This window comes from Setaria italica, chromosome IX (assembly GCF_000263155.2).
Source record: "Setaria italica strain Yugu1 chromosome IX, Setaria_italica_v2.0, whole genome shotgun sequence".
Lineage (NCBI taxonomy): Eukaryota > Viridiplantae > Streptophyta > Magnoliopsida > Poales > Poaceae > Setaria > Setaria italica.
Window position 1 is genome coordinate 2,547,903 of NC_028458.1, and position 26,007 is coordinate 2,573,909.

The 26,007-nt window shown below is 49.1% G+C and overlaps 3 protein-coding genes across 3 annotated transcripts; 1 reads left to right on the forward strand and 2 right to left on the reverse strand.

The window, feature by feature from the left end:
• Nucleotides 1-5,083: 5,083 nt before the first annotated feature.
• LOC101769456 (photosystem I reaction center subunit II, chloroplastic) lies at nucleotides 5,084-5,971 on the reverse strand. The gene has a single exon (XM_004981291.4). It carries the CDS (start codon nucleotides 5,864-5,866, stop codon nucleotides 5,255-5,257), a length of 612 nt encoding a protein of 203 aa, XP_004981348.2. The 5' UTR covers nucleotides 5,867-5,971; the 3' UTR covers nucleotides 5,084-5,254.
• Nucleotides 5,972-11,087: 5,116 nt separating this feature from the next.
• On the forward strand, nucleotides 11,088-14,412 carry LOC101769859 (OTU domain-containing protein 6B). The gene is made up of 2 exons (XM_004981292.4): nucleotides 11,088-11,234; nucleotides 13,315-14,412. Exons 1-2 carry the CDS (start codon nucleotides 11,131-11,133, stop codon nucleotides 14,180-14,182), a joined length of 972 nt encoding a protein of 323 aa, XP_004981349.1. The 5' UTR covers nucleotides 11,088-11,130; the 3' UTR covers nucleotides 14,183-14,412.
• Nucleotides 14,413-16,568: 2,156 nt separating this feature from the next.
• LOC101770261 (nicotianamine synthase 2-like) lies at nucleotides 16,569-17,943 on the reverse strand. Its single transcript, XM_022823463.1, is given in 2 exon segments — nucleotides 16,569-17,433; nucleotides 17,436-17,943. Coding segments are annotated over 2 exon segments (981 nt in total). The 5' UTR covers nucleotides 17,800-17,943; the 3' UTR covers nucleotides 16,569-16,816.
• Between the last annotated feature and the right edge of the window lie 8,064 nt (nucleotides 17,944-26,007).

Consider the following 26,007-nt stretch of genomic DNA (forward strand, 5'->3'; position numbering starts at 1 on the left):
GTTTGCAACCTAGGGTGACAAGATACTATTCAATCTCTAGTAAAGTAATTTGCTCAAACTAAAATGAAATAATGAAATTGAGCAAAGTTAGAACCAAACAAGAGTGAGGAATTTATCCCGTGGTGTTGATGACTTGCCGGTCACCCCTAATCCACGTTGAGGTAGATTCAATGTTTCAACTGCTCCTCTATCAAGGCACCACTTGATGATTGAGCCGGCTTGAATCAAAAAACCTCTGCAAACCTCGATTCCACTAGAGTTGCTCTTCACCGCTCCGGTGAGGTGAGCACAAGACTCCTCACAAGAATAGCCGGGGCTCCTTCACAATCTTCTTGAAGGGCTCAACAGCTTCTACAATCTTCAAGTCGTCTAGGAGACGGCAACCTCCAAGAGTAATAAGCCAATAATACTTGCTTGAAGACTCCCTAGTGCCACAAAGCTCAAACTCTTGATGCAATGCACTAGGATGCTTTCAATCTCACTAGAATGCAATCTCTAAGCAATGTGAGTGAGTGAGAGGTGGAAAAAGGCTTTAGAATGTCACAAATGTTGTCCAAGGTGCCAAAGAGAGCTCATCCATCCCCGGGGGTGGGGTATTTATAAGCCTCCTTTCCAAAACTAGTCATTTTCGCGAAAAACAGGGGACTGGTGGACCGTCCACCTCACAGGGGGCGGACCGTCCACAGTTCAAGCCCCAAAGGCTAATGCAGCATTTAATGTGTGTCAGAACGAACCATTACAAGGGTGGCGGACCGTCCGCTCTTATAAGGCCGGACCGTCCGTCCCATGCGGACTGTCCGCAGAAAACAACTGCAGACCATCCGCCTTTGAGAAAAAATTTCTCGACCCGAAAACCTGTTTCTATCTAGGTTTAGCTGACCGTCCGCCACCTAGGGCCGGACCGTCCGCCCCATGTGGACTGTCCGTAGAAAACAACTACGGACCGTCCGCCTTTGAGAAATAATTTCTAGACCAGAAAACCTGTTTCTGTCTAGGTTTAGCTGACCGTCCGCCACCTAGGGCCGGACCGTCCGCCCTTATATAGTTAGACCTCTTTTAGAACAAGTTTTTCTTCTCATTTCTTTCACTTTCTCAAACTAAGTTAGTTCCTATGTATGTAATACAATTGTTTGAGCAAAGTGGCACTATAGAACCGTCAAGTAAATGAAATTGACCCCTCTTGATAGTACGGCTATCTAGCCTACTAATCCGGTCAATTCACATCCGCTAAGCACCTCTTGACTGGTAAAAACAAAAAACCTATCGTATACCTTTGCCTTGAGCTTTCCAATGTTCAAACCATCTAAGATATTGTCATGTCATCCTTCAAAGCTCAATTCAACTCCGGGACTAACCTATACTCATATTCTCAATAAAATTGTTAGTCCACTAAGGTCGTCATTAATTAACAAAACACAAGTTAGGGGCCTAGATGCTTTCAATCTTGCTTAGCATTATCAGACCAAATATCAGAAGTGATAGACACACATGAAACACTAGTTAATGATTCAATAAGCTTAGCACGACAATCATTAAAGTACTTGCAGAAATCTTTAGTGGTGATTTGCCGAGAGACAGTAGAGAATCTATGATTATGAGCAAGCTTAATGTACTCTTCAAATGCAGCAGATTCACCAAAGCATAGAGAAAGATCAAGTCTAGCAATCATTCGACATAGCTGAGTATGAGCTACCTCAGAACTGTAATCCCAGTGATGAACACTTACGTCCAAATTGAACTGGAGCAAAAACTAGGAAACACGTAGCTTTGACTTCCTTGTTGGGCATTTCTCAACATGCCAGTTTAGATGGCTAGTGCCAATAGTAGATCGAGCAGCGTATACAGTGCCACAATGTATGCACTTGGCAGAGACCCTTATCCTCTTGCCATTGATGTCCTTGAAGATCTTTTCGAAGTTCTTCTAGCATTCAGAGGTGGTGGAACGGCTCCTCTTGGTGCCGCTACTCACCATGTTTGGATCACCAGCAGCAGCTGTTGCATCACCAACACTATCCTCGCCATCAGCAACATAAATTAGTTCGGCTGCGCCACCGCCGAAGACCTCTTCCCGCTCTGCCTCTAGGTCACTCTCATCATCTAGACGCTGGCCCAACATCTGAAGCTCATCATTGTAGGTGTGCCCTTGGACCTCCTCATCGTCATCCATCATTGTAGTTGGCCGACACCCTCTGCACACAGAGAAGACAAGAAGTGAGATCAAGCAGTGACAGTACAGATACAAGAAGCATAGAAACTACAAGAAAAATAAAGCAGCAGTGATACTAAAAACAAAGCATAGAAACTACAAGAAAAAGAAAGCAGCATATGATCCAATACTAATCGGATTTGATACAACATCAAGTTCAAGTCACATAAACTTTCACCTTCATTACTTTATCCAATTAAGCAGTGAAGCAGAGAAGGAGATCAAGCAGGGGAATAGGGGATCGAGAAGCAGGGAAGGAGATCAAGTAGAAGATCAATGGCTTACCTGCAAATCCAGAGCCCCAGAGTGTCCAACGAGGTGGACGAACGACCGAGTTGCCGACTCGCCAAAGCTCTAGTCCCTAAACAACTTCACAACGACGGACGTGATGACCTGCAGAAAGAAAAAGTTAGAAAGACCGGCCGCCACCCGCTGGAGCAAGAAGCAGATTAGGCTTAGGGTTAGGGTTAGAGGTTAGAGCTCTTACCGACGGTTCCGGAGCACCAGAGCGGCCGGTGAGGTCGACGAAAAATGGATCTATCAAGGAGATGATGAGAGTGGTCAGAGAGTGGATCTAGTCGTCTAGATCTAGAGAGGTGCGAGAGGATGAGAGAGAGGTGGAGAGCGACGAGAGTCGAGGGAGGCGGTGATAGGATAGATGAGTGGCGGGGGATCCAGGAGGCTAGGGTTTCTGGCCGGAACAGCGGTCGACGCTGGCTTCCAGTTGCCGGAGAGGGAGGAGATGAGAGGGCGAGAGAGGTGTGAGAGGGCGAGAGAGAGAGTCGAGGGAGGCAGCGACGGGAGAGAGGAATGGGTAGGCTAGGGTTTTTGGCCTGGGAAGGCGCCCGACGTCGGCTTATATACACCGTCCCCCAACGGTCGGATCCAACAGTTGGGAGGACCTGATCCAATGGTTGGGGAGGGGGTTGGCTGGGGTATCGGGCTGGCATCGGGCCGACCCAAAAACCATGCTGGGCTCGGGCTGGCCCGGCGTGCCGAGGTTGTGCCCAGGCACTAGCTTGAGCATAGGGCCGGGCCAGCCCGAGCACTATTGCTCTCGTTCCGGGCTGTGTTAGGGCTGGACTTTTAGGGTTGGGCCTCGTGCCACCCAGCGGGTCTAGCCCATCTGGCCATCTATACCTTGAGGCGGACGAAGACTCTACTTGCGGAGACGAGCGTCTCGAGCTGGCCCCCGGACTAGGCCACATTCCCAAGCCCCGGCGTGTCAGCAATGCCGAGCCTGTCGGTGAGCTGAGTCGCCTTGTTGATGTAGTCCGCCACACCGAGGCTCCAGGATTGCTCTTGTGTTGCCGCAGATGGGAGGAGGGCCTCCAACTGACATACCTTGGAGTCAAACAGCGACTGCATGTGGTGCTTGAGCGCTTCGGCTTGCGCACTGAACAGGGCATGCAGTTGTGCGGCTGTCATACCCTTGAGTTCTTCTCCTCGCGGTAGGAGCGGCGCAAAGGCCCCAAGGTTGGAGTGGAGGACCATCCGTGCCGGCAGAAGCAGCGGGGCTTCGTAGCCGTCGGAGCGACGATGGCCCGCTCTGAACTCGCCGTCCCAGCGTCATGGCAAGCGTGTCCGTTCGCGGCGGACCGCATCGCCCTCCTTGCGCCCGAGCGGCTTGCGCCCACCACGCCCAAGGTGTTCATAGCCGTCATCGTCATCGTCATCATAGTGGCGAGCGTGCTATGGCATCCGGTGGCACCCCATCCACCAAGCCGTAGCGCCAGATGTAGGGCCGGCGCACCGGGACGAAGTTTGCCGTAGTCGCCTCGTGCAGATTGTACGATGCCGTTGAGTAGTCCTCCAACATCGCCAGGTGGATGAACACTTCGTAGCGCATTCCTTGTTGCCAGCGCTCCGGCAGGGTCTCGGAGACAAACAGAGGACTTATCCGAGGGCTTGTGTTTAATAAAAACTGGTTTGTTGTTGTAGATGACGATACTTTTTCTACAAACTTAGTCAAAATTAGACAAATTTGATTTAGGATAAAATCAAAGTGACAGGTAATTTGGGGATGTAAGGAGTATTCAGCGTTTTATTCTTTAAAAATATTGTACCCAAAAACGTGCAACAACATACCGCACTGAAGAAGCGTGAATAACGAGTCACAAGCACTATCATTTTTCTTCCCTTTTCAATTCTTTACATATGTGTGCTGCGTGCAGAAAATGGTACCGTGCATTCGATGAAAAAAAACGTAGTGCTTGGATCCGTTCCATTCCTCAGCACTACACAGCGTGTCCAGGACTTGGAGTAGTGAGTTATCCAAGGCAATTACGAGCTATGGCGTCTGCATGTACCTGACACGGGTCCGTAATACGAGTGCTTCTGCTGCTTCTCCTATCTCTCTCGCGCTCTCTCTCTCTCTCTCCATAACATACATCGATCGCTGTTTTACCAGAAGTTAGTGTTATTAATTAATGTCAACATATTATTGTTGCCAGTAGGTATTGTATTGTGGATTTTTAAAAAAACGTGTGGTATTCGTTTTGCAAGTGCTCCGTTCCGTATATCCGCTGTGTTTCCCTGAAACTCTGAAGTCTGAACACATGCGACACATGACGTATTAGGCTACTAATCCCAAATTATAGATCGTTTTGCCTTTTTTAGATTATACACTTAGATATATGCTATATATTTAAATACATAGCAATATCTATAAATTAAAAAAATCAAAACTGCCTATAATTTAGGACGGATCAAAATAGAGTGTTTTGCATATGCATGTTCCGTGCCAACGTACCAGTTTTAGTTATTTGCTCGATTTCTCAAGTTCGATGAATCACTAGTTAATTACCTAGCTACGCTGTGATTTTTGGAAGATACATCTATCATCGGTCATACGAGCTAGATCGCAAGAAGAGTACGTAATTAACGTTAACCTGGGCATCGCATCACCAAAATCAACATTTACATATAGTTCCATGCATCACCTCCACGATCACCAAGAAAACCTGATTATAGTAATAAAATTACATATCGATCGACCCTCCATCAACCACCCAACACCAGCTAAGAGAAAGAGATGGATGAGATCACTTAGATGTCGAAGGTGTTCTTGCCGGTGAACTTGACCTCGATGGGGCTGACGTTCTTGCCGATGCTGCGGAAGTTCTGCCCCACGCCCTGCCTGCCGGCGTTGACCTTCTCCGGGTAGACGCCGTCCTTGGGGTGGAGGTACTGGACCTCGCCGTTGGGGAAGACGCGGTAGAACTGGTAGTTGATCTTGTACTTGGAGCGCAGCCTGGTGCCGAGCGCCAGGCACTGCTCCTTGCGCGCCAGCTTCAGGAGGTTGGGCCCCTCCCGCATGATGGCGGCGCCGCCCGTCGGCATCTCGAACACCTGCTCCTTGGGGGACGTCCACGTGATCACGTAGAACTCCTCCACCTGCGCCTTCCGGAGCAGCCCGCCCGTGCTGCCGCCGAAGATCGGGGACGGGGTGTTGGGGTCAAGCTGCGGGGGCACGAACCCCTTGGGCGCCTCCTGGGTCGCCGCCGCGGGGGCCTCCTCGGCGGCCGCGCGGAGCGGGGCCGGCCCGCGGGAGGACGACGGGAGCGCGAGCTGCGAGGACCGCGGCGCCTTCGCCGCTGGCGACCAGGCCGCGGCCAAGAGGTGGCGCGTCGCGGCGGAGGCTTGCGTGGCCATGGCCATCGTCGGCTTGATTCTCGGACGAGCTGGTGCGGCTTCTTGGAGCAAAGCTAAGAGCAAGATGGCGAGGAGAGATGAGGAGTGGAGGGCGCGGCGCAGGCACGCAGCTAAGAGGTGATGCTCTGCTTTGGTTGGAGACCACGGGTGGCGAAGTGGATAAGGGGATATGAGGCCGGCCAATGGGGAGTCCGGATTTTGATACGTCCTGAAACCGGGCATCCACACATGTCACGTCGGCTGCCACACGTAGCCGCTCTGGGTGTTGAAAGTTGCAGATATCAGAATCTGATCAGCGTCACTGGGAAGTCTGGGAGGAAATTAAAGGTTAGATGACGTAGGTATATGCATGTACTACAAAATCTAGCCTGTACAGTATATTCTTTTGATGCGACTATGCAAGAACCATCACTTGTAACTGAACACAGAGCTTATGTTATTCTTCTGATGAGTTGATCAGTATTCCTTCGGGGGAAAAAAAAAGAGCTGATCAGCAGTTGAGCACTTCTTCAGTTCTTTGCAGGGGTAACATGAGAGTGAGATTTTTTTTTTGATAGGGGGGTAACTGAGGGATGATAAGATAAGCCCTTGACTCCGGAGTATATTAGTATAACTATCAAAAATCGAACAGGCGCGTGACACAAAAAGCGTGCAGTTTCTTACCAGCAACGGCAATTACTGGATTGGGCCGGCCCAAACGAGAGAGTTCTATCCGCTCGACAGAATCCACCGGCCCACGAAGACGTCCACCCATATGACAAGTATGCTTGGGTTTTTTTTTTCATATTTATTAGAAGCACTTTTACTCCCTTCACAAATCAAATTCCTTCCCCTTCATCTTCCTCGCAAAATAACAACTATCAAGCATATTCCACACTTCTACAGTTCTACTGCATACAACCACGGACTCAAAGCAACTCCAAGAGTATCTAAAAAATTCTTCCCCAAAACTATGTATTAGGGGTTTTTCCAAAACAAATTTCCCCCAAAAACATATCAGTCCATAGCACATCGCTAATAAATAGCCTCCAATATTTCAAACACAGGCCACGTCTCGTATTGGGCCCATCAGAAGGGACGCGCGGGCGTACGGGAATCAGGATTGGGGGAGGAACACCAACACTAAAATATACGCGGTGGCAAGCTGTTTTTTAGCGTCGCTAAAAAATTGGGGAAGGTTTAGGTGGATTGTTGGAGTTCATTTTCTCTCTCTTTTTTTCTAAAAAAGGTATTGGGGTAAGATTAGCAGCCTCTTGGAGTTGCTCTCACGGAGTTAGATTTTGTTTCGTTGTGTTTTCCTATTTTTTTGCGATTGAAATATATTCTGCATGTCCATAAAGACGAAGAGGGACGGGAAAAATACAATTCGTGCTGCCATTACAATTTACAAGCCTCTTTTATCTAGTGGTACTTTACCGTACGTGTCTTATTCATGCATACCACACTTGCAAGGTTAAAAGTAGACATATTGATGGAGTTTCTTGTCGTCTCTAAAAGAATCACAAGGTTATAGAGTGACTTCTTGTTCATGACTGAAGTGCAATCCCTGTTAAAAAATCATCCTCATGAGGTGGGAGTGGGATGACGGAAGAGTAGAAAGGTTATTCAAATCTCAAATTGGAAAAACAATAGTTGAACAAAAACCAACCGCACAGATCTTTTTAGGACAATGGACAGGTTAGATAAATCGCGAATTAAGAAGATAAAATTGAGTTGGTTTGATTTCTCGCGATGCATGATATGACTAAGTCGATGTGCTGGCTCAGTTGGTTGCCGCGGTGAAGGGATCTAGTGGTACCTGTATATAATCTCAGGACTTGTTTGGATCTATAGACTAATTTTTAGTTCGAGTCACATAGGATGTTTGAATATCAATTAGAACGACTAAACATCAACTAATTATAAAACTAATTGCATAAGCCGTGGCTAATTCGCGTGACGAATCTATTAAGCCTAATTAATCCATGATTAGCATATATTTACTGTAGTGTCACATGGTCAAATCAAGGACTAATTAGGTTTAATAGATTCGTGTCATTTATACAATTATTTTTGTAATTAACCTATATTTAATATTTCTAATTAGTATATAAACATTTGATGTGACAAGACTAAACTTTAGTCCTTGAAACCAAACACCCTGCGAGCCTGGACGGAGCATATACCCGTAAGGATGCTATGTGCACTCCATTATTACGCAATTTTCCACCATATAAGCCAGTAAAGTTCCCCTTTGTGATTTGTTACTACACTTTGACCCCTCAATATTAAGTTGTGGCTTGACTCCTCATACTAGTCTTACCACTGCAAGCACATTTCACAGCTGCACAATAAGCACTTCCGTATAAGGTATAATCCTCCTGAAAATCGATCAAAATAAACGCCGGGGCAATTTATAATATCCTATGGTAAAACCTAGTGAATGCAAGCAAAACCAGGAACCGTTTGTAAATGGATCCAGTTACTCGGCCTCGTGGGCTGCCAACCTTCCAATTCTGCTGTGGGCTGTGGCCCTCCTCCCGCCCCACGGAATTCCCACTTGGCACGGTCGTGCCGCCATCTCCCCCGGCCAGCCGAGCCAGCCACCGCCGCCGTCCCGATAAAATTAATTTCTTTTTTTTTGAATAAAACAATTTCGATTTCGGTGCCGCCACCAGCGAGGCCTCCCCATCTTCTTCCTCGCCGTGCCGCTCCGTGCCTCCGTCCGCCCGAACGCGGCTCCCCATCAGCGCGCAAGTGTGTCCGGCCTAGACACGTCATCACATTTTCCGCGCCGTCTGATCAGGATCAGTTTTAGGAAAGGAACCCCGACATGCTTGACAGGAAATAGCAATAGCACGGCCACGGGCAAGGCAACCAAGTTCTAGTGGCCCTTTTTGCCGGGCATGACTACTTGAAGGTGATAAATCTGCGACCATCGCCTCAAGAAACGCGTCCCAGAAGTAGAAATCACTTACTATGAGTTGCATGTCGGCCCAATTAATTAGACTGCTTCAACGTGGTTCGCTGCTTCCTTATACTGTTTCAGCACGGTTCGTCGCTCCCTCGCGTGATGGTGCAGCTTTTTTAAGTCCCACACCACTCCATGCCCAAAAGATTCGGATGATTGTCGCTGAGATGGTGCATGCATGCAAGAAAAGACAAACCTACTGATGTCACCCACGTGCAAACCGTTTGCTTAAAAAAACTATAAATCTTAAACCGATCATCAAAATTAAATTCCGATTGCACCATTAGATTTCTAACAATAAAAGCTTCACAACAAGATCCCACAAGACTATATTTGGATGAACTTTTTTTTATTCATATTTTTTAATCAAGGTTGTATATTTTCTCTGAGCCATATACACGTAGAACAAATTCTACAAACTTATGAAACAAAACAATCATACGCATCAAACAAAAAATATGAACACAAAAAACACAAACGTATATCCTTAAAATAAATTATACAAACTTACAAAACAAATATAACCAATGCATGCTTGAAATGCAATAGAGGACGAAATTGATGGCATCACCCCACGTGCAAAGAAAGTTTGAATTAAAAAAACCTATAGAACTCTACATCTAAATTAAATTCTGATTCCACTAATAAGTTTCTTACAACAAAATCTTCAAAATAAGACCCTCTTAGTATATTTGGATAAATATTTTTATTAACTTTTTTACCGAGTTGGAAATTTTTCTCAAATATATATATATATCTATAAAAAAATTTACGAACTCACAGAATAAAATGATTACTATTGGCGGCAGAATAATTAGTGTAGGTAAATAACTATTTTCTGCGAATAAAAAATTAAACATGAACAAAAAAGGTAGAATGCGAATAAAAAGATTATGCATCACGAACAAAAGATTAAGAATGATGAATAAAATAGTAGTATACCACGAACAAAAATATTGAACATCATGGGCAATCAATCGTATATGGAAAATATAGAACAGAAACATCATGAACAAATAACTCAGTCTCCATCTTGAAACAACTTAGTCATGAAAAACTTAATTATTTAGTCATAAAAAACACATAGATAGTAGAATATGAACATAAAGTTAGAAGATTCTTTAAGATTCGTGTATACAGAACAAAATAACTCAAACAAATAAAAGATCTATATACCTCAAACAAACAAATAATCCACGAGTCTCTATATATATAATCTATAAATAATCTAGATATATAATCCACGAGTCTGTGTAGTTGAACAGTTCATTGTTTAAAGCCAACAAATAATTTAACACACAAACAAATAATTACACACAAAAGCAATCATATAATGATAGCCATACAAACTATTTATGCATGGTCATAAAAAAGCAATAATAGAAAAGGAAATAGGGAAAGGAAAATGAATCAAATAGGAAAAAGAAAGATAAATTAAGTATAAGAAGAAATATATAGAAGAGAATATGAATTAACATATAAAATAAATTAGTAATTAATTAAGGTAATAAAAAGGAAAACAAAATAAAAGGTGAAAAAGAAAGAAATAAAAAGGAATAAGAAAAGGAAATAAGATTTTAAAGATATGATGATAACAAGAGGATAAAATAAAAGAAATTAAAAGGTGAAATAAAATATAAGAAAAATATAATGAAAAAATAAAAAGGGAAAAATGATAAATAGCATACGTTAAGGAGTATCTATAAGATGGTTAGAAATAAAATAGAAGAAGAAAATAGGAATGAAGGAATATAGAAAGGAAAAGAGAGGAGAAATGAAAAAAGCAAAAAGGACAAAGGTGTGACGTACGGTAGAAAAGTTAAATCAACTAGTAAGAGAGAAAATGAAGGAAATAAATGGAAAATAAAAATAGGCTAAAAAGGTTAAAAACAAAAAATAAAAAGAATGTAGTAATGGAAGGTAAAAGAAGAACGGAAGAATTACGTACGGATATAAAAAATGAAAAGAATGAAAAAGCAAAAACGAAGAAAAGAAGAACGGAAGAATTACGTACGGATAGGAAAAATGGAAAAGCAAAATCGAAAAAAAAAGGAAACAAAAGCCTTACGCACGTCATCAGCTACAAAGCAGCTCAGTAGTAGCTGGAGTTGGGCCGGCACCAGCGTTTCAGGCTTTTGAGAGAGAAAGATAGAATCGAAAAGCCTAAGAAGACCCGTATAAGCAACAGCTTTGAATGTGATACTGGGCCGAATTCACGCCACCGGCCCACGCGAGATACTTCAGGCGACAAATAGTTTGCTGTCGCGTACATAGTCGTGGCGCTTTTTGTCTGTCCGCCACCGTGTTGCGTTCCTTGCCGATGGAGGAAACCCTAGCCGCCGAATCCGCCGCCGGCGAGACGCACGCCGCGGTGGAGACGGAGCGGAAGGAAGAGACGCTCGAGGAGGTGCTCGCCAGACACAGGTTAGTAGCACTCCTCCTTCCCCATGCCTGCTGTGGATTGGGGCGATTCAGCTTGTGCCTTCTCGGCTAGAATTCCGTCAAGTTATGTAGGGTCGTGCGTCTCGCGAGAAGAAAAAGGGCTTGCTCCTTACTGTTTTTGTTGGGTTAATAGGTAACTTATGAGGAAAAGATCGATTCTTTTGCCGCGGTAGATACTTGGGGGTTCTAAATTATAGGATGACTGGTTCACTACTTCACTGGATTTGGGCCACTCGTGCGGCTGTGGATTTCCAGTAATCCAAACAGTTGAAATTTTATTTATCTAGGAAGGTGGTCATGTCTCTTCTTGGCCTAGATGACTAGAATTCCTCTTAGGACTGTAAGAAAGGAAGTTTCATGGCGACAGTTAAACTGCATCGCTATAAAAGCTGTGTATATAGTGATATATGGTTGCGAGTAGATGTTATGTTTACATGCTGTTGTTCAAGTGATTACATACACATGTAACCCGAGTTGGTTCACTGCGCAATTTTAACTGAAAAATGTGGTGCAGTATGTGAGAATTTAAAGCATCTAGAAGATATCACAGCGGTTCAAACAAACTGATAGCTCAGTGGTTGGGCACCCAGTTGTTGCCAGCCGACCAGGGCTCGAACCCTGGGTTGCGCAAAAAAGGTCCCCTGCTATGCGCCTCAGTTGTTCAGCCAGGACGGCCCACCCTTAGCTAATGCCGGCTTTCGGGACCTTTTCTTGACCTTTGATGCGTATTGTTTGATTATGGGTTTAATAGGACGCATGAGGAAAGGATCGATTTCCCCCTTGGCAGATGCTTGGGATTCTAAAAATTGTAGTCTGTCTTGGTTTGCTAGATTTGGCACCTCTTGTGTGGCTGTGGATTTCCAGTAATCCAAACATTTGCAAATTGATATATTTAGGAAGTTGGACATGTTTCTTCTCGACCTAGATGACTGGAATTTCCCTCAGCGACGTAAAAAGGAAGTTTCATGGTCACAGTTAAACTTCCTTGCTATTAGAGTTGTGTATAATATATGGATGCAAGTACATGATACTTTTGGGTACTGTTTGCTTTGTGGCCTGGTTGTTCAGCCAGGAAGGCCACTCTTGGCTAATGTTTGTTTTGGGACCTTTTCTCGACCCTTGAAATTCCTTAAGGTAAAATCATGGGGACGGTCTATCTCCGGTGGTTGATTTTTGCTATGATTGCTGGTGATGCTTGATGCCCACATTTTGCCCCCTGGTTTCATATGGATAGGGTTCTGTTAGATATAATGGTGTTATTCTATCTCTAGGCTCTAGGTTCATATGCTGCATGTCATGTTTACACCAGTGGGAGTATAGAAGTTCATCTATGCCAAACTTTACACCAGTGGTGTCTCAACATTGCTTGCATAATGGGAAAGAATATCGATTCCATGAACATTCCACTTTTGAGCCAATCAGCCTAAAGGAAAAGGTGTTATGATAGTAAAGCACTTTGATTATTCATGTTTCATTCATTAAATTTATGAAAATCACATCAATTTGTTGAAGAAAATAGAATATGCTGCATGAATCGCTTTAGGTTTGGAGTTTCAGATCGTGTGATGATCTGAAGGACCTTTGGCTGAGAATGTAGATACTTCAATATTTTAGGTATCAAAATATCAGTTTCATAAGGAAGCTTTTATACTGGAAAAAAGATGGGACTGTCAGTGCATGAAATGTTTGCTTGCCTACTTATCAATGTTTGAAGCCTCAAGGTTCTGGTCAGTTTCTACAGAAGCAGAGTTTTCTGCCAGCTTACTGGTTAGGCATAATATGTTTGATTATACATCTTATGTCTGTTCATCTCAAACCCAACAAGATTGTGACCTGCAAAGCTGTGGCTCTTTCATATTTCTGCTTGTGTTTTATGGTGCAAAATCAGTTGAGTAGCTGAGTATGTCGATGTTGGAACTCGCTGTTTTCTGTTTCTTACCTTTCATCCTTGGATGTTCATTACCTGTTTAGGTTTCAGAAATGGTGGGCTGCAACCTTTTCAATAATGTCACAACTCACAAGTTTATTGACAATGGGTTTCTGTTCATTGTGTCTGAAACAGGAAAGAGAAATCCAAACTCCAGGATAAGGAAACAAGCCTGAAGAAAGCTGCTGCCAAAGGAAGCAAAGCTGAGCAGAAGGCAAGGAAAAAGCAGGTAGAAGAAGAGATTACACGCCTGTCAGCTGAGTTAGAGGCGAAACATGCTGCGGAGCTTGCCTCTTTTGGGTACAAACCCTCAGGCAGCTCAGAAAAGGGTAACCTTGACAACTTAGTGAAGGCCATAGCTGGTGTTACCATGTCCAGCAATTCAGAGTCTGCAAAGCCCAGCAAGGTTGCAAAGCGGCGACAGAAGAAGGCAAAGGAGGAAGCTGCTCGAGAGCAACGGATCCAAGAAGAACAAAGTAATCTCGTCAGCGACCGCATGCTGGAAAACGATAAGCTCGAAAGTAAGCTTGAGCCCTTGGGGCTGACCGTCCAAGAAATAAAGCCAGATGGCCACTGCCTGTACCGTGCTGTAGAAAACCAGCTTTCGCTCCATTCCAATGGCACTGCACGGTACAGCTACCAGGACCTACGGCAAATGACAGCCAAGTACATGAGGGAACACGCAGCCGATTTCCTCCCCTTCTTCTTAGCAGAAGGGAAGGCAGAGACTGGGTCGGATCCCTCTGAGAGCTTCGAGAAGTACTGCCAGGAGATCGAGTCCACTGCAGCGTGGGGTGGACATCTCGAGCTTGGCGCGCTGACCCACTGCCTCAAGAAGCACATCGTGGTCTACTCGGGCTCCTTCCCAGACGTGGAAATGGGCCAAGAATACAAATCTGGAGGTAGTAGTGCTGGCGATGCTAGCATCAGGCTGTCCTTTCATAGACATGCCTACGGTCTCGGTGAGCACTACAATTCGGTGATTCCGACCGAGTCATCATAACAAAAGGAATTCAATAGTCTCTAATATGTTTGACTGTTTACTGGCGCTGCCCGTTGGAGTTCAAACACAGTAGATGACTTGTTTTCGGCCCCTCTTAACGTTTTTCCATCTTCTCATCGGTCGATGATGGTTGAGTGTGTACCAATCCAATCAAAGCTGTATTCGGGAGGTTGCTTCCCAAACAATTTTGCTCTCACCAGTAATATGTTTCATCAGTGATTTTTTTTTTCCATCGGATGTAGCTTGTTGCTGCTTTTGAGCGGAATCCTAAAAAATTTGTATTCCCTCCGTTCCACGTAATGTAAGTTGTTTTGGCTTTTCTAGGTACGTAGATTTTGTTACGTATCTGGATATAACTCTATATCTAGATGCATAGTAAAAACTAAAAATCAAAAACGAATGGAGGGTAATATATTTTGGAATGGAGGGAGTAGTTTCTTTGCCTCTGCGTGCGTTCATAAGAGTTGTTGCCTAAGCTTTTGCTGCTGTTGCCGTTGCTGAAATTGGTTTGTAAGATTTCTTTTGTACGGGTCAGTTGCAGTTTCCCGTCGTTCCGATCGCTGATATACTGCAGTTGAGTTCGACGATCGGCAAGGTATAGTGCTCGCCCTCGCCGTCGCAGCCTTCTGGATTGTCGTCGGTTTTGTTGGGTCAACGCCGGCGCCGTAGCCACCGCCGCTCGTGGTCAGGTGGAAAGCTCTCTTCCCATGGCTTCCGCTTCACCTCCATGTTGCTGCACTTGGACGGCAGCGGGCTCGCCACCGGGCACCGGCACCACCCCGCCGCCGCGGGCTGACTGCGAGAAATGTCTGGCTTCATTTTCTGGGCCTCAGCAGTAAACTGGGCCGAGCTGCTGTAGCCTACGCTCCCGCGCGCCTCCGCCGGCTCGGATCCAGCCGCTCGTTCACGATCCGACGGTTCCGATGACCCCAGGGGTGGACGGTAAATGAAATACCGTCCACCCCCGATTCCCCACCTCGCCGCGGGCACTGCCATTCCCGCCGCCGTCCGCCGGCACGTGAGGGGTGCCGCCGTGCCGGGAGTGAGAGAACGTGGTCGTCCTGCCGCGCGGAACCCAAGCGCCTACGAACGTCCCTGGCTGGGATTTTCCGCCCTCGACGCGCAGCGCACGGGTAGTGAATGCCGGGGGCCTCGCCGCGCCGGCGCGTCGTCCTCGCCCACCGCGGCACCGCTAACACGGCCACCGCCGCCGCCTTTGCTTCCGCTGGGAATTGTTTCAGATCCGTCCGGTGGAAGTCTGAGTGTACCAATCAAAGCTGTATAAATAATCTTGCTGTTTCGTGGGTTCAAGCGCCGCCACTGTCCTCATCGTCATGGCTTGGAATTTGGATCCAATGGGAAGTCCCAGCCGCGTGACCGCCGATCTTCGTCGAGGCTTCCAGCCGACACCGTCGTAGTATGCAGTCTCGCCGTCGTAGCTTATCTTGTCCAGTCGCACCGCCGTCCGCCGGCGCCTCTTGTCGACAGTAAACTGGTCGGTTGCTACCTTCCATACCACACTGCCACACACTGTACGCACCAGAAAGCGCACGCCCCGTAACCCGTCGGTACCCGTACGCACGCGCACCTCAGGGGATATGAAAGGTGAAAATCAGTGGCCGATGAAGGCATGGAGCTCAGCAACACCGCCGTGCCTGCCGACAGCAGTATTGTGTCGCCTCGCCGTCCCGTCAGAAGCACAGCTCGTCAGCTCCTCCATGGCCGCGCCGGCATCTCCTCCCTCTCCTGCGGCCCGGTCATACCGCCTTCATTCTGCAGGGCCCTGCACGGCCGGCGCCGCGCGGGCGTCCACCTTTGCGCGGCGCGATGACGACGGCGTCGCGTCGCCAGCGCGGCGAGACACGCCGCGCGACTGGGCAACTGATTTTCCGGGCCTCGGCATCGAACTGGGCCGAGTCGATTAGGCCACATATCGGCCCACACGACGCTCCCGCTCGCCTCCGCCTGCTCGGAATCTACCGATCGTTCCCGATCCGACGGTCTACGTGACCCCAGGGGTGGACGGTAAATGAAATACCGTCCACCCCCGGTCAGTGAACGAAGTACCGACCACGCGTGAAGTCCTCCCCTCGCGACGGCCGCCGCCCTTCCTGCTGCCGTCCGCCCTCCGCCGGCTTGCTGACCGTAGCTGGGGGTGAGAACGCGCGGTCATGCCGCCGTGCTGACGGTTGCACTCCTCTGGTCGCAAGCCGCATCGGGTCCTCCGGCTGGGCCTTGCCAGAGTTGCCAGCACACAGACTGTGGCGTGCCTGTAAATGTTGAGGGGCCTCGCCGGTCGTCGCGCCGGCGCGTTCTCGTCGCCACCACCGTTGCTGCGGAAAGTAAGACTCCAGGCCAGGCCACCGCCGTTTACACACATGGTTGCTAGAGTTTCGGGCAATCCTTGCCCCAAGTCCAATCTTTGTTCTCCTTCTCTGAGACAAAATTACTCTTATTTGTTCACACACACGCGTACAATCTTTGTTCACACCGTACTAACCGATCGTTTCAACACACACGGTACAGTAAAACGCTCGTCACGGCTGCCACTCACGACAGAGACGACACAGGACGATGCACGAACACGTGAAAAGTACCATCGATTACGGCAACTCGATCGTCCCTTGAGAGACCTCAGAAGGACACCTCCTCCCTGGCCGCCATGTCCTCCCTCTTCAGCAGCGGTGGCGCGGCGGTGGTTGCGGCGCCCGCCTCCATCTTGCAGCACTTGCACGGCGGGCTCACCACCGGTGCAGCGCCGCTGCCCTTCCCCTGCCCGTCCGCCGCCTTGCGGGCGACGATGACGGAGTTGATCACCTCGTCGTCGGGGTGGTACACCGCAAGCACCTCGAACCCGCCGCGGCCGATGTCCTCGGGGTCCACGACGGGGTACAGGAACCCGCGCGCCCCGTGCGCGCTCCGCACCACGAGCGCGGCGCCGGGGGCCATGTGCCGGCCGAGGTGCGCCACCACCCTCGCCTTGTCCTCGGCCGCCATGCCGACGAGCGCCGCCAGGAACACCACGTCGTACTCGGCGAGCTCCTCCGTGAGGTCGGCGACGTCGGCCGTGCGGAACGACATGCGCTTCGACAGGTCGGCGTCGGCGCGGACAAGCTTCTTGGCGCGCTCGTTGGCGGCGGCGCACCGGTCGTAGTTGTCGAAGAGGGTGCCGGGGAGGTGGCGCGCGGCGAGGACCAGCGAGCTGAAGGGCAGCGGGCCGGACCCGACGAAGGCGACGCGGGCGGGGGCCAGCCGGGCACGTAGCGGCCCAGGAGCTCGTACTCGAGCCGGCTCAGGTCGAGGTAGTTGCGGTAGTAGGGGAAGCGGGCGAGGTGGTCGAGCGGGTTGTCGAAGGCGGCGAGCGCGTCGGCGTAGTGGGCCTCCAGCTGGCCCTCGGCGTCGGAGCAGAGGCGGATGAGCTCCTCCCGCATCTTCTGCGCGTCGGGGCCGAGCCTCGACACGTCCACGGGGCTCGCCGGGACGCAGGCCGTGACGAGGGCGGTGAAGAGCGCGTCGACGGCCGGGGACGGGCTCAGCGACGGAAGCTTGGCGATGGCGGCGTGGAGGCCCGAGATCTTCTCCACCAGGGCGGCCACCTCGTGGTTCTGGGCCTCCATGTCCGGTCGGTCGCTTGCGGAGTTGTTGTTGAGCTCGGGTTGGGGAGCTAGAAGCTCGCAATGCGGTGCAGGTGATCGGCGCCGGCCGGATCGTGCGAGGCTGATCGAAATCGACTGAGCTGCTCGATGGGCTCTGGAGTGCGCACGCTGGGTGTACAAATACCCGGCGCCGGGACGCCCGACCGGCGGTTTGCATGCGGCATGGCCGGTGGCAGGTGGAGAAGACGACGATGTCGACGCTTGATGTTCGCGAAGCTGCGAAGACGAGCATGCGGCATGGCGTTCACTGCCGGCGGCCTGTTTCATGCTTCTATTTTGGAGTATGGTCCTACTAGTTCTTTTAATGTATTTCTATTTTTGGAGGCATATACTCCTAATGCTCCTTACATGCGACGGGATTTGAACTTGATCATTTCCAGAACGGCACAACTTGTAGTAACCAACGGTGCACGTCAAATCTGTCGATTGATCAGGTGCGGATCAACTCGGCAGAACGTTCTTGAGACCAAAAGTTCTCACAAACTTAGGAATCGTGGAGGCAACACATCCGAAACTCTACCTTTCGCTGTATGTAGAACACAATTTTGCTAAGGCGATGTTTATTTACAAAAATATACTATTCATCCTCAAATCAAATCAAATATATAAGAAAACACTTCCCAACTTTCCTTCAAACTCTCGTGCAGGTGCGGCCCACGAAGGGGGTGTTTGAGAGATAGGGGCTAAACTTTAGCCCTGTCACATCAGATATTTGGATGCTAATTAGGAGGACTAAACATGAGCTAATTACAAAACTAATAGCAGAACTTCTAGGCTAAATCGCGAGACGAATCTATTAAGCCTAATTAATCCATCATTAGCGAATGTTTACTGTAACACCACACATCCCCTCAATGGCATCCTGCAGCATCGCAGCATCAATACTGACAGGACCCGTAGCCTCGACTTGTGAGGGATCCTCGGCAGTCAAATCCACCATCGGCGCAATCTCCGGGACTGTTTGCCGACGGTTCTTGCACCAACTCGGTACTCGCCACATCAGGAACGACATCTTCTGCAGCTCTGGATCAAACAAAAGACAATCAATCAATTATCGCCTATGGTGCTTTATGAACCAGCACAACAACACACGATTACTTACCGGTCTGATCGCGGAGGTCCTCGTACACGCTTCTTGACAATAGGCGCCGGCTGCACACCTGCAGCTGGCTCGATCGGGGCTACAGGAGGCAAATCTTGAATATTCTCACCAAGACCTGAAATAACTAAGGGGCTGTTTGGATACAAGGTGTTAAACTTTAACAGTGTCACATCGGATGTTCGGATACTAATTAGGAGGACTAAACATGAGCTAATTATAAAACTAACTGCAGAACCCCTATACTAATTCGCGAGACGAATCTATTAAGCCTAATTAATCCATCATTAGCAAATGGTTACTGTAGCACCACATTGTCAAATCATGGACTAATTAGGCTTAATAGATTCGTCTCGCGAATTATACTCCATCTGTACAATTAGTTTTGTAATTAGCTTATATTTAGTACTCCTAATTAGCATCCAAACATCCGATGTGACAGGTGTTAAAGTTTAATAGGGTGTTCCCAAACACCCCCTAATGCTGAGACTACATATGCGTGACTACAAGCAATGCTTGCATACTCACCGCCAGCATCGACTTCAATCATTGTGGCACCAGCAACAGCTTCTGGCATCTTCACAACATCAGCCAACTCCGCTGCTGCAGGGTCCATTACTCTGGCACCTGCAACCCCAGCCTTGTCGACTACTTGGACGGTAGTCGGCTTAGGGGATGCAGTCTCGGGGGCTGGTGGCTCAATCTCCATGGGTGCCTCATTCACCGCGGTGCCCACGCCTGCGGCCGCATCCTTAGCGATTTTGACTACCTCGGCAGAAATAGTCTCTCCATCGTCAAACACCGCGGCAGAGGCCCTCTCAATGCTCTCGTTAGCATCATCAATGACCTGCATAGGGTAACTACAGTTCAAGACAATTCAACTACCGGATATTACATCACAAGTACCCATACCTCGGATCTTCGCACTTTCGCGGAAGTAATCACTGATGGGGTCGCTACATGCTCGATAAGGGATTTGTTTCGTACCGCAGTTCGGCGCCTCTTTGTCGATGGAGTTGTAGCTTCATCATCATCACCACTCCCAGTTTGCTCCTCAGCATCACTAGGCGCGATCCTGTATCCCTTCAACACTCAGGACTACACAGGTAAAATGACCAATTGAAGTCAGGAACAAGTATTAGTCGGCAGCAAAAACTACTAGCAATCATGGGTACTCGAAATAAAAGCTTGAGTAGGGCAACTTACCTCTCTGGGTTCATACCAATTGTCAAACTTGTTGATGGACTCATTGACTATTGGCACACCTTGAAAGTTCTTGAATAATTTATCCAGCAGTGTCTCCACCGCATCATCAGATATATCTCCATAGGACATATGAGATGGATCCTCAAATCCTGTGTACTCGAAGCCCAAGTTCTCGCGCAGCTTCAACGGCTTTACTCTGCGCTTCAAAAAACTAGCCGCTATATTGATGCCAGTCAGTCCTACTCTCTTCAACTCGGGTTGTCCTCAGCTGGCTCCTCGATCCATCTGTTCAAGTACTTGGGCGCATGGCCCGTAACTACTGGCAGTGCAGGGCTGTGGTTCCCAATATAGAACCATTTCTCCTTCCAGGTACCGTGAGAGTCAGGCAACTCATACTCGATGTATACCTCCGAGTTCCTTAGCTGGATGCTGGCTCCTCCGAGTACCTCTGTCCTTGCTACACTTGGATGCGGCTTGCAGCGGAAAAGCTTCCTGAACAACTCGAGATGGGGCGGGATCCCCAAATGCACCTCGCACAGGTGGACAAAAATAGCTATGTGCAAAACTCTGTTCATGTTTAAATGCACGAGTTGAGGACCATAGAACTTGAGGATACCTCTGGAGAAGTCGGAGGTAGGGACGGCAAGGCCTTTCTCGACAAAATGTGCCCAGATCACCGTTTCCTTGCGATGCTCCTCGAATTGCTAGGCGTTCGCGTACGCGGGTTGCCAGGAAATCATCTCCTTCGACTGCAACAGATTCGCAGCCACCAAATCTTGGATCGCCGATTCCTTCATCGTCAATATCTTCCAGGTCGCACCTGGAGGTGGCGGCGCGGTCTGATTTGTGGGACCGAACTTGGGCGGAGGAAGCTCTGCTTGCCTTTCCTAGATCCATTCTTAGGCGCATCAGTGGATTTCTCCTTGGGTGGCTCGGGCTTCCTTCCCATCTTCTTCCTGGGCATTCATTCTGATTGCGTAAGGGAGGTGGGGGGAGGCGGTGTGTAACGACCTTGATTAATCAGCCGAGTTAATCTTCAACCGAAGTCCCTAATCCAGTTGTCTCATCTCTCCTGAGCTTAAGCGCTCAAAATCCGGTTCTCAGTCCCGACCCCTGAAAAACCCAACCAGAACCGCCGGTTCATTTCTAAGTCCAGAGACAGTGTTCCTTCCAATCTTGGAGCAGTGGAGAACCCGAGACTGACTGGTGGACCCGCAATCTTTCCCCGGTTCTCTCGAGGCAGACGCGCCTGAGCAGCATGCGCCCACTTGAGAGCTCCCCCGCCGCGTGGCTTGATCTCTCCGACGCCCGCCGCCTCGCCCAGTCGCCGGCCGCGACAGGATGGATCAGTGCGCTCTCCTCCCCAATCGCAGCGGAAGCCCCCTGCAACCCCTTCTGCCTCGCCTCGTCTCGCTCGCGCCCTCGCCGGCCGTGCCAAGGTGCCCCGTCGCCACCGTGGCAGAGTTTTGCCGCTGCTGCGTCAGACCGCCTCGCAACCCGCGCCCATCATCTCGCCCGGATCCCCGGCTGCAAGCCCCGATGCCTTCCGGTTTTTCTGCCCCTCCACAGTCGCGCCGCCCACGAGCTCGCTCCGCGACGATACCTCCCTCGCCAACCCCGACTCCGGCCGCGACAGCTCCTTTTCCCGCCTCGCCAGTAATGTGCCCCGGCAAGCCGCTGTTTCGCGCTCGCCCGCGCCGCCGCTCGCCCTGTCACTTCACCTGCTGCAACCTCGCTGGTAGCGCCTTCCTCCCTGTCACACGCTAGTGAAATCCGCCGCTCGACGCGACCAGACCACGCTCGCCTCCGTCAAATCTAAATTCCGGCAAAGCCGCGCCTGCGCCGGCCTTGTCTCCAGTGCCCAATAGCCGAAGACTCTATCTCCAAGGTCCTATTCTGCCGCCCACCGCCGCTCAATCGCCACCATGGCAGCGCATTCCATCTTTTTCTTCGCGGTCTTCGTGCTGCTCGAAAATCTCTCTCTTCCGCGCAGCTATAAAAAGGCATACCAGAGTCCCACCGGAGTTTCCTTCGCCATCGCTGTTTCGCCACCCCTACTCTGAGCGCACTTGAGCACTGCCGCTGAGCTCTTGAGAAGTTCCACTCTCTGCTCAAACCCGCTTCTCCCTAACCAACCAGCCGTCTGTTCCTCTGCGCTGTGCTAGAGCTTGCTTGTTGTCCACAAGAAGCACCGCCACCGCCGGAACATCATCAAACCTCGCCGCCACCCAAGCCTTAGCGCTTTAGTCTTTCCGCCCGAGTCTGTTCCTTCCCGACCCCAAAACTTCACCAGTACACCTGAAGGTAAGCTGCCGACCCCTTTCCGGTTCGCCCGACCCCTTTTTCCGTCTCGCCCGACCCTGTCTGTTTGCCGACCCTTATCCACCTCGCCCGAGGGCTCAGCTGTATCTTTTTCCTTGACCCGAGGGTATCTGTGTAAAATATTGGGGACTTCTCTGTGTTAAGTCTAAGGACCCCGGCACAATTATTCCATAACTTTACGGGTTAGATCACAAGTTTACCCCCATCCGACTCTTTTATCCTGTTCTCCATCAACTAAAGTTGAACTCCCCCACCCTTTCTGTAGCTTTACTACAAGTATCTGAGCTTTAACTTGCAAGTGTTGTTGAAATAACCGTCTATACGCTAACTCCTGCATTTGCATTCGTGTAGAGTTACATCTCGCCGACGGCACCTACGAGCTACACCTGGCGCTTGAAGACGGAGCTGTAGCAGAGCCGCCAATCCCAGAAGCCAAAGCAGCAACCGTTGAAGACCAGTTTCCCTCCCCTCCGCTTGAAGGCAAGCCCCGGAGCATGCACCCAACTTTCTAAACTTGCACATGCCTTCCTTCTCATGAATGTGCATTTACGTATAGGAGTTGTTTGCAACCCTAGATGCATTAAATAGTTCCTTGATCTGAACACTAGTCTGTTGGGTTCGAGTAGTGGTAATGCTTAATAGGACTCGGTAAAAGTTGAGTGATTTCCTGTCACTCGCGAGTTATAGGAGTTGGATGTTCTTTTTTGTTTACAACTATAAGGATAATGGACGGGGCAGGGTGTTGGTGAATTCTTTTGGTGGTCGGTTGATCGCCCCGTCTGTTTATTGAATCTGTTAAGGCCCGACAGCGGTGGTGTTCGTGATCAAGTGTTTGAAACTACCAATCTCATACCCATTATGGGATGGGAAGCCTAGTACCTGATTGAACCTAAACGTGAGCGGTTCGATCCACTGTCTCTGGAATGAAGTTCCCCTGCGGCCGCACGTGGTGGCAAGTGTGGTCACAGAACGGCAGATGCCAGGTCTGTGGAACATTGCACCAAGGGAAGTGGGCCCGACACGGGTTAGGGGATTGATGGGGAAGGCCGACACAGGAAGCGACCCTCGGTGGTGCGCGGATGTCGTGAGGTTAGGTTCACCATGCATGGTTAAAGAACTCGAATCGATTCGTCTGCCTCTCACAGTTTGAGACTGCTTGATCGCTATGCTACACTGAGTAATAGAGGAGTCTGATGATGACATGGTCTTGATGTTGAGCTTATATACATAATGTTGGATCTATGCTTGCTTAGTGTAAGTTGCCAACATAGACTGGTTAATGAACTTAGAATCTGAGCTAAAACTTTGAAAGCAAGGACCTAACATAGTCGCTTTTGGCAAACAAAACCCCTCAGCCAAAGAGCCTTGCATGTCTAGAAGTAGTGAAGTAGCTTTTCACCAGTCGGTTAAGTCTTGTTGATCTTAGAAGCTCGGCCTTGTTGTGGCATCTCTTTTCAAGTTAAGTTGAAACTTCCGAGCTTGCTGTTGGCACTTGGCCGCCCTAGCTTTCGCCTGGGTGGACGGTCGAGTGGGATCCCTCCTCGGACGGCGGGGAATGGGATCATTGATGTCCTGTCTGGCCTCACCAGGGACATCCGACCCCGACGATAGCTTCCGCTATGTTTTGTCTTCTGTTGTTCCTTTCAAACCTTGTAAAACTCTGATTTTCAACCAGTGTGTCATGAATTGTTAATCAAATGACGGATCTGTTGTATTCTCTGGAACCACTCACCTTCGTGTGAGCTATGCTAACTCGGTCCTGTTAAGTGGTTAAATCGGATGAAATCCGACGGCACATCGAGTTAACTTGATTAAGGCATGAGTATCGCGTGTCAAGCGACCGAACTATGCTTCAGTTAAGTTAATCCGAGGTGTTCCGCCACACGGTGACTACTCACAAAGCTCGCTAAAGCAAGGCGGGCAGCAGCAATGACAGCGGTAGCAGCACCGACAGCGGCGGCAACAGCGGCGGCGCTAAGGTCGCAAGATTGGGGGCTGATAGATCTGAGCGATCGAGTACCGCAGAACAGTGCTGGGCTTTATCTTTTATAACATCCCAATGGATAAAAGCGGCTCCGAGATTTTGGGGGAACAGCCAGTAAAATCGCAACGACCAAGATTCTTTCAGGATTTATCGCGAGATTAATGTCCAACGGTCATCTTGAACAAGGTTGATCACTTCACTGCCTGGGAGTAGTCGATCAAGTGCTCGGGGGCTGCGTACGCCTTGCCGTTGGACAAAATTTTCTTTTTTCTCTCATCAGAGACTAAGGGAAAGCGGATTTCAAGATTGACCCTCAGCCTGATTCTTCGATTCAACCTAAGGCTCGGGGGCTACTCCATATGGAGTGCGATTTTCATCGCACTTCCATATAAAGACTACAAGACAAATTACTCGAAGCAACATCAGATGATGCAGAGAGTACCTTTCAACTGCATGATAGTACTCGAGCACTCGAAGATTATCCACGACAAAGGTACTCAACGAGCAGCAAAGACTAGTCGAGCAGCGTTTGCTGAGTACTCGAAACTGTTTCATTTGACAACAAAGTATTCGGGGGCTTGTCGGTCATGCATGCCTAGGCCCATGAGTAGGCCCTGTACGGATCCATTCAGGATGCGTACTCGGACAGGATCAGGACATGGAGACTATGCTACAGGGCAACGTAGGCTACATAGACTCCTAAAAGGACTAGTCGGATATAAGGAAACTACTCTACCGAGTTAGAGTAGGACTCTAACCCGTGTTCGACTAGGACTCTTGTACTCAAACTACCTTGTAACCCTACTCACACGGATATATAAGGGCGGGTAGGGACCCCCTCCAAACAAGTTCAACTCAATACGAATATACAACACACAGGACGTAGGGTATTACGCGATCTAGCAACCTGAACCTGTCTAAATCGTGTTCCTACATCACCATCGGCTCCTTGATTCTCGACGACACCCACCAATCAAAACACCGCCTCGGATACTTCCTCAGTGGGTTGCTGGGTATAAAACACCGACAATCCCTTGGAAACTTCCTCACTGATTTGTTATGTAAACTTCATTGCAGTACCAGATTTCGTGATTGCATTCATCAGCTGTAAGTCATTATCCTATTTACTCATGCATATACTCTTAGGGCCTGTTTGTTTCATTGAAATCTGCTGGAATTGGAATTAATTTCCAAAGTCACCCTGTTTGGCTGCCCCCGAAATTGGAAAGAGGGATTCCTCAAGATTCCAGCACTACCTATCACACATTCCGACCCTAAAAATAGGAAATCGTTTCCTCGCCCCCCCTGCCGCCGCCCCGACTCCTTTCTCCCCCGACTCCTTTCCCCCGTGCTGCCGCCCCAACTCCTTCTCCCCCGACTCCTTCCCCCTGCGCCGCCGCCCCTACATCGCCGCCTCCCGCGCCACGACCCCCTCCTCCGGCGCCCCCTCCTCCTCCGCCGCCCCCCTCCTCCTCCTCTGCCCCCTCCTTCGCGAAGAAGGCGAGGATCTCTAGGGCCGGCGCCCCCGTCTACCTCGCCAAGCAGGTCATCTTCATTC